This window comes from Entelurus aequoreus, linkage group LG13 (assembly GCF_033978785.1).
Source record: "Entelurus aequoreus isolate RoL-2023_Sb linkage group LG13, RoL_Eaeq_v1.1, whole genome shotgun sequence".
Classification (NCBI taxonomy): domain Eukaryota; kingdom Metazoa; phylum Chordata; class Actinopteri; order Syngnathiformes; family Syngnathidae; genus Entelurus; species Entelurus aequoreus.
The window spans coordinates 48,002,487-48,011,614 of NC_084743.1; the positions used below are offsets into that span (position 1 = coordinate 48,002,487).

At 36.4% G+C, this 9,128-nt stretch overlaps 1 protein-coding gene across 1 annotated transcript in view; it reads right to left on the reverse strand.

Moving 5' to 3' along the window:
* The window catches only part of alp3 (alkaline phosphatase 3), a 45,983-nt gene extending 40,108 nt beyond the window's left edge, over positions 1-5,875 (reverse strand). The window contains exons 1-3 of the mRNA XM_062067938.1: positions 5,818-5,875; positions 3,242-3,358; positions 1,963-2,078 (exon numbers count right to left, since the gene is read on the reverse strand). Of these exons, the coding sequence (XP_061923922.1) occupies positions 1,963-2,078; positions 3,242-3,358; positions 5,818-5,875 (291 nt within the window). The remainder of the gene's footprint in view (positions 1-1,962; positions 2,079-3,241; positions 3,359-5,817) is intronic.
* Between the last annotated feature and the right edge of the window lie 3,253 nt (positions 5,876-9,128).

Here is a 9,128-nt window from a genome sequence, read left to right on the forward strand (position 1 = left end):
CATACTTGTATGTCCATTTACTTCTATCAATTATTTTAGTCCCTTTTTATGCAGTATATTTGGTTAGTACTTTTTTTTTCTTCTAATCAGCCTGACCTAAGCCTAAAGTTTGTGTGTTAAAAATATAGTAATTAACTAATAATCAACTCATGGTTTCATATCATTTGACAAGGTTGTAAATTGTTAGTAGGTTCAATATAATTATTGAATGTGATTAAAATCAAGAGTAAGATGACTAATTCTGTGTTAATATTTGAGTGGGACCCGGGCCCCTCTGTAATGGAAAAGTTGGGCCCTGAGGCCGAAAAGGTTGAAAAAAAAATCCTGTTATAAAATTATGCTGAAAAACATGTTGCGGTCAGATTTCAATATTAAGGTTGTTTGAATCGAAGTGGGAACGTGTGGTAACTGAATGATATTTGAATATAAATGTATTCTAATATTACATAATTGCCTACGCGTTTTATCATTACATATTTTTTTAGGAAAAATATTAAGCAAAATCTGTAGCATTTGCGGTAACAGTGCCAGATTTTACCATAAAGTGTACAGTGCTTTGTTTTTTTTTTACAGCATCACTGTATTTTGCTGTAAAATTTTGGTGACTGAGCTTCCATTTTTTTACCGTACAATCAATTCTCATCGTTAAAGTGTACGATTTGATAGATGCTATGAGTTAAGTGGATATTTAAGTATTTATTTAACTACATTATGAGTTAAATAAATAAATAAATGAGGTTTGAGGGTTGAGTTTTTTTCTTGCTCTGATGTGAGATCTGAGCCGAGGATGTCGTTGTGGGTTGTGCAGCCCTTTGAGACATTTGTGATTAAGGGCTATATGAGTAAACTTTGATTGATTGATTGATTGATTGATTGATTGATTGATTGATTGATTGATTGATTGATTTATGTTGTATGATAATATATGTGTTGCGTTATTAGATCATATTAAAGTAAAAACGTTTTTTTTTTACTTCATGTAGTACTTGTATTGTTTTCTGTCAAATTGGAAATAATTAAAATATTTAGTGAGAAAAGCTGAAGAGGGGGGGGGGGGTTGGAGCCTATCTCAGCTACAATCGGGCGGAAGGAGGGGTACACCCTGGACAAGTCGCCACCTCATCACAGGGCCAACACAGATAGACAGACAACATTCACACTCACATTCACACACTAGGGCCAATTTAGTGTTGCTGACACACAAAAAAAACGATGTGTGAGTTTGGCACCTGTGTCCTAGCACACAATTGTGGTGCATTCAAGGACCCCTGATTAAAGTTCATTAGTTTTTAAAGACAGGGAGAGGCTTAAGTAAATGCACTAATAATAATAGTAATATAATAATAACGTATTGTTGTGATTATTCTTATGCAGTGGTGATAATCCTACATGAATCAGTAAATCTCTACAATGCGAAGTAAAGGGACAGATTTATTATCATATTTCAGTGAAAAATGACAGATTGTATGGTTATAAAAACAAACATTCTGGCTACTTTATGTTACATTTCTTGAAGGGCGGGGGTCTTTCAGTCTAATCATGACAAATAAGTAATATTAAAAGTGCCTGCTCTTAGGAAAGCAACATTCATTAGTAGAACATAAAGACATCAGGGTTCAAATGATAAAGTGTATTGTTCTATAATGAAATGATAAAAGTTAGCTAAGAGTTACCTGTGCCTCAAGAGGAACCACAAATGTGAACGTAAACAATTTTTCAGGTTCTTTCGCCCTAAGGTCTTTTCTTTCAAACTGTTGGCTCTTATCAAACACTTCTTCATCAGTCCTGTGGCTTTACGTTTGCTGCGGTCGCCGCTATTAACCCCGGGTCTCGGCTTAGCAGCACAGGTGGCTTCGTACTGCTTCCTAAAAATCCTCACGTTTGTGAATCTTTAGGTGACTTTTTAGATTTTATTGTGTTGAAGCTCGTCCTTAACCCCGCATGCTTGCGTGTGTGTGTTACCTTCGCCAAGCCCACATGAGGGAAGGTGTCCATGGTCATCACTGTCTCCTCTCCAGTGTGGTTCTGCAGTTGTCCCTTGAGTATACGAGCTGCTGTGTAGGTTGTGATTCCCATACCTAAAGTGCACATGTACACCCATACTGGTTATCATTTGGAATGGGGACCAAGTCTTTGATCATCACTTGTGGGGACCACCCTTTCTACAGGTTGTGGAGGCATAACAAAAATGAGGTAAAATGGCCACTGCCCAGTTAGCTCATACACGTCTTTAAATCTCTGGATTGATGAAGTAATGTGCTGATCATTCTTACTGGGGACCCTGGGGAAAATGACTTAATATGGTTCATGGGGACCAAATTTAAACAATTTTGCATAATTCACACAAATTTGTACGTGACTACTGAGGACCATTTAAAAAAAATAAGTTCAAATTAAATATGACATGATCCTCAGAATACATCACTACAGCTGTCCTCTTATAGGAAGTTTCACCACTTAAATGTTAAAGCAAATCCTGCATCTTCTGTGACATTACTGAAAACTGCTATTTAGCAGTAATGAAGTTGTCTGCAACTCCAACTACCATATATAGAAGGATGGACAATTCTGAATGTGAATCATACTTTAAGGTAATAATGTTTTATAATCATGCTGTGTGAAAATGTCATTCTAAGGAACACTAAACCAGATTTTGTTTTTGGAAAAATATATTAGTTTAAACTAAGGATGGATACCATACAGAATCACAGTACTATTAATGCCAGGATAACAAATGTTTCGCTTTTCAAGAAAATTAATTTTCTCTCTTACCAATATTTGAAACACGTAAACAAAGTAAACAAAACCAGCTACAGCCCGATGAGGGGGCTGCTGCGCAAATGTCTCACACTCAAACTAACCAGTAAACATGTTTTATGGGCCAAAGCTTAAAAATCACTTAGGCATCTTCAGAATGGATCTGACTATCATTTAAAAAGGTTTCCCTTTAGGGGACCTGGTTTTTTTGTCCCCATACCGTCAGAGGTCCCTTAAAGGTGACTGTGTAAACAGAGTGATGTCCCCATTAAGTAAGCATTGCCAGAACACACACACACACACACACACACACACACACATGATTTTCTATCCATCCAATTTTCTAATGGAGGACCAATACCTGACCAAACAACTTTGGGGGTTTATGTTTGAATATTTGAGATGCCGATATTGATTTCACCTAACTGGGTCAGACGTCCGTTTCACATGCTCCTCGACTTGCTGGCTGTGTTGCGTAACTCACCATCTCCCAGGAAAAACAAGATGTTCTTGGCCACGTCGGTGTTCAGCTTCCTGTTCAAAGCGTCGCGCAACGTCTGCCGAGCTTGTGATCTCCAGAACTCCGGGTTCTCCTCCTCAACTGTAAGGGAGCACGTCGGCCATACATGAACGTCATGAACCCCTCTTGTGGGGAAGATGCTGACTTTTGAAGGGAATCGGAGTTAATTTGATAAGATGAGCCGGAGCGGTTTTCATGAGAGAAACCAGTGAACTGCTCTTTGTCTAGGCCTTGATGATGTGGATGTGTTGTCGTATCGCACCTCATTATCATGTCCTCTGATCTCCTGCATGATTATTAGCGCAATATTATCAGTGCGTCTGAGGTGACTCTCAATATGTACACAGAAACATACCCGCAATATGGTTACTAATTCAAGCAGTACAAATGTAAGATATTTAATAGAGGAAAGAAAATGCCTTGTCAGCTATATTCAAACACAGTGTTACTGTTCAAACTGTGTGTGATGTTACAATGGCCAAAAAATAAATATACTTGTTAAATAAAACCTCTGCATTGTTTTTAATGAATACTTGGGCCTACTATGCTGCTGTATTTTAATGTTGGTCATTATGGTAATACATGGACAGTCAAGTTTTTTTTCCTGAGGTGGTAAAAAGTTTGATGTAATGAGTAGACAATGAGTTTACAATCGACCCGATAAATACAGAGCCAGTGCTGACACCGATACTTTTTATTTGAACATTTTCAATATTTAATTGAACCATTTGGATATTTTGCCTCTAAGTTGTTTAATATATTTATGATTGATTTATGATTATATTATGAACATTTTAATTTCCCCTCGGGGATTAATAAAGTATTTCTGATTTCTGATTTCTGATATTTACAATCGATTTTGGTGTTGATCTGAAACCAAGTAAATACAGAACCGATGCTTTTTAGTTGACATTTTTCAACATCATTGACTTATTTTGCCTTCAATTTGTTGATCATGGTGATAATCTCAATAAAATACTACTAGAATTATTACTGTGAATTTTGGTATCGATTCGATACCATGTGGCTAAAATACCCCGTATCGCCAATACGGATACTGATACGTTTACTTGGAATTTCTCAACATCCCTGAATGATTTTGTAATTTTGGTTTCAAGTTGTTGATTATAATTATAATCAAAATATTGTACTCCCAGAACTGATCATGTAAATTTTGATATCAATCTGATCCCATGTGGGGGGATAGCCTGTATCGCCGACACCGATATATATATATTTTTTAAATTATTTTTTCAAGATCACTGAAAGATTTTGTGATTTCACCTTTAGTTTATTGATCATGATGATAATCTGAATAAAATACTACAATAATCAATCCTGTAAATGTTGGTATCAGTCTGATACCAAGTGGCTAACTACCCTCTATCGCCAATACTGATACCAATGTGTTTTACTTGAACGTTTTCAAGATTATTGAATGAGTGTCAGATTGTGCCTTTAATTTGTGGATCATGATCGTAATCTCAATAAAATAATAATAGAATTAGTAATGCAAATGATGTTATTAATCCAATATCAAGTGGCTGAATTGCCTCTATCACAGATACTAACACCAATATCTTTTACTGAACATTTTTCAAGATCATTGATTGATTTTGTCATTTTGCTTTTCATTTGTTTCTCCTGATCATAATCTAAGTAGGATACTAGTAAATTACTACTGCAAATTTTGATATCGATTTGATACCAAGGGGCTAAATACCCTCTATTGTCGATACTGATACTGTACAATAGGATACATTTTACAAGATCATCAAATTTTTTATTTTTTTTATTTTGCCATTTATTTGTTGATTAAAATTGAAAAAAACTTCAGCAATAATATTTGAATTTAATATTATTCTATTATTATCTATCTATCTATCTATCTATCTATCTATCTATCTATCTATCTATCTATCTATCTATATACAGTATGTATGTGTGTATATATATGTATATGTACATGTATATGTATATGTATAAGTATATGTATATATATTTATATATACAAATACAACAATATATGACAATCCAAGCAGCGGAAGAAGATGGATGGATGGATGGATGGATGGATGGATGGATGGATGGATGGATGGATGGACAATCCAACAATGATAACAAAATTATACAATTATTATTTATTAATAATATATTTTATTTGATTGTGTATTTCTTTCTTTATGCATTTGTGTGTAATTAGTTTCCTTTTATTACATACAATTGTTTGAGCAAAAGCCAAAACTACCATCAGCGCTCATGGAAATCCTTTAGCATTTTTTGCCCCTGAATATGTAAATAATAAAATATAACAATATCAATAATGTAACAAGATGAACAATACAACATAAACCCAGATTAGTGAAAATAAAAATGCAAGACAAGTAAAAAATGTTGACCTAATCACGTCAGACCAATACTGATACTACCCTTGGTGACAATGATTTTGATATTGGACTTTTCTTTCCTCTGCTATGTGTTGGATTTATGAGACTGGAATTCCGTCATCAAGTGGTGGCAAAAGTATCTAAACGTCTTACCTTTGGCTGCAGTTGTTACAAAGATGACAATTAAAAGAGCAAATCTTGAAAGCTCCATGGCTGTGCTGAGGCTGGAGAACCGATCTGGTCTCGGTCATCCTATGATATCATTAACAACATGTCATAAATGACGCTGATACGTTTATTGCTGGTGTTGAGAGACGCTCTACTGATATTGTACGGCAGGGACACATACTGACAGAAAAGATATTTGCTAACAGGACTGAAATGAGACCAATGTAGATACATTAATAAGTTATATGCATCTTATAGCAAAACGCATAATCCAGTGACGACCACGTAAAGTGAGTTTTAGTGTAAATCGGAATTTACAGTCCAGTTGACTTCCCCAATTTTTATTGTTTTAATTTCACTTCACTTTTCACTCCACTCTATTGTCACTGAAGGCATCACAACTAGTGTTGTGTCGTTCGCGAACGATTCGTTCGAAAGAACGAATCTTTTGAGTGAACGTACTGAACCGAATCACTTCATGAACTGATTCGTTCCTTTCTCAGTTCAGTTGAGCTCCGCCGCAACCATGCCGGTATGAGTGGAACTGGCGCATTCTGTGACTCACTGAACCCTCGACGTCGGCGAACGACGCAGCCAATGAGAGGGCGGGGGGAGGGACTGAGCGAACGATTCGTTCACCGCGGATTAACGACATGAATCACTCAGTGAACGACAACGCTCTCGCTCTCTGCTCTGCGGGGGCGGGGGGTAAAGTGTAGGGCAGGCTGTTTTGAGAAGACTTAAAATAAAAATAATAACTAATGTATGTACACATACATAGGCTATTATTTACACAGTTATTGTAACAAAAATAAATTTCTCCTTGGGGATCAATTCTGATTCATATTATTATTATTATTATTATCCATTCTACTGCAACTGTTGTTGTTGATGTTGTTTAGTAGCTATCATCATCATTATAATAATGCTGATTTGCAATTAAACTGTACTGCTGCTGCAGAAGTGATTCGGTTCACGTACTGAACTGCGGCCACAGTGTGGCGCTGTGTCAGTCACTGATTCTAGTGATTCAGTACAGTCAAAAGAACTGCCGATCCCATGAAAACAAGCCACATGAAAACAAACACACGTCTCCATTATCTCAACACATAAAGTTATGCGAGTAGACTACTAGTCTACTAGCAGTCTACTGGCGGGGGGTAAAGTGTAGGGCAGGCTGTTTTGAGAAGATTTAAAATAAAAATAATAACTCATGTATGTACACATACATAGGCTATTATTTACACAGTTATTGTAACAAAAATACATTTCTCCTTGGGGATCAATTCTGATTCATATTATTATTATTATTATTATTATTATCCCTTCTACTGCAACTGTTGTTGTTGTTAGATTAACGCGAGTCCCTACGCAGTGCGTGGGGACTCGCGTTCACCCTATTTGCTGCTTCTCCCGCGACTGTCTGCACTGTACTGTACTACGTACTGTACTAAGGGGCGCCCCCTTAGTGTTGTGTCGTTCGCGAACGTGATTCAGGGAGGGGCGGTAGTGTTGTGTGGGCGCCTATTTGCTGCTTCTCCCGCGAATGTCTGCACTGTACTGTACTACGCACGCCCCCCCCCCCCCCCCCCCCCACCTCCCTCCTATGTATTTATTTTGGGGGGGGGGGGGGTTCGGTGAACAAATTTTTTGAACGAATCATTTTATGGAACTGATTCTAGTGATTCAGTACAGTCAAAAGAACTGCCGATCCCATCACTAATCACAACTATGAATGAACATATGTGGAGTTATGTATTTAACAAAAAAAGGCGAAATTCATGAAAACATGTTTTATATTCTAGTTTCTTCAAAATAGCCACCCTTTGCTCTGATTACTGTTTTGCACACTCTTGGCATTCTCTCGATGAGCTTCAAGAGGTAGTCAGCTGAAAGGGTTTTCACTTCACAGGTGTCATAGTTTTGATGCCTTCAGTGACAATCTACAATGTAAATAGTCATGAAAATAAAGAAAACGCATTGAAATGAGAAGGTATGTCCAAACTTTTGGCCTGTACTGTATATATATATATATATATATATATATATATATATATATATATATATATATATATATATATATATATATATATATATATATATATATATATATATATATAAATGGTAAATGGGTTGTACTTGTATAGCGCTTTTCTACCTTTTTTTTTTAAGGAACATAAAGTGCTTTGACACTATTTCCACATTCGCCCATTCACACACACACATTCACACACTGATGGCGGGAGCTGCCATGCACAGCGCTAACCAGGCCCATCAGGAGCAAGGGTGAAGTGTCTTGCTCAAGGACACAACGGACGTGACTAGGATGGTAGAAGGTGGGGATTGAACCAGTAACCCTCAGATTGCTGGCACGGCCACTCTCTCAACTTTGCCACGCCGTAACAATACATTTTTCTTGAAAATTTTCAAGATCATTGAACGATTTTGGGAATTTGCCCTTAGTTGAAAAATACGACTAGAAAAATTACTTCAGATTTTAGTATTGATCTGAAACGAAGTAAATACAAGGCAACTGAAACATAAGCAAATTTTGCTTTTGATCTGTAAACAAGTAAATAAAGGGCCAGTATTGGTACCAATGTGATTTTATTTGAAATGTTTCAACGCTGACTGATTTTGTCATTTTGCCTTTAATTTATTGATCATGATCATAATCCTAATAAAATACTACTAGAATTACTCATGTAAATTTTGGTATCGATCTGATATTGAGTGGCCTAATACTTTGTATCGCCGATAATGAAACCGCTATTGAGCTAAGATTTTTCAAGATAACTAAAGGATATACACCTTGAATGAGTACTGTAAATTTTGACATCGATCCGATACAAAGTGTATCACCAATACTGATACGTTATACTTTATATTTTTCATGATCATTGAATGATTTTGGTATCGACACAGTGGCAGTATACTGTAGATACAACTGTAAAGATACTTTTTTCTTTTTTTTTTTTTTCAAAAAAATAAGTGGCAAGAACTGGTGCTAAAATTTGAATGCAGCATTAAAAGGACACAGTGTATGTATTTTATGATACTTGGGTAATGATATGCTTATGTGTGTATCGGTCAACTGATAACACATCAGGGCTTATGATGATGTAAGTGTGAGAAAGTCCATCAGTGCAAAAGCTGACTATCACTGGCCACAAAATAAGGTACACCTACACAGCGTAAATTAAACAATGAAATAGACATATGACTTTATTACGTGTGTACCAGTGGCGTGCAGTCACTAGAGGCAGGGGAGGCACGGCCTCACCTGCCATCATGGA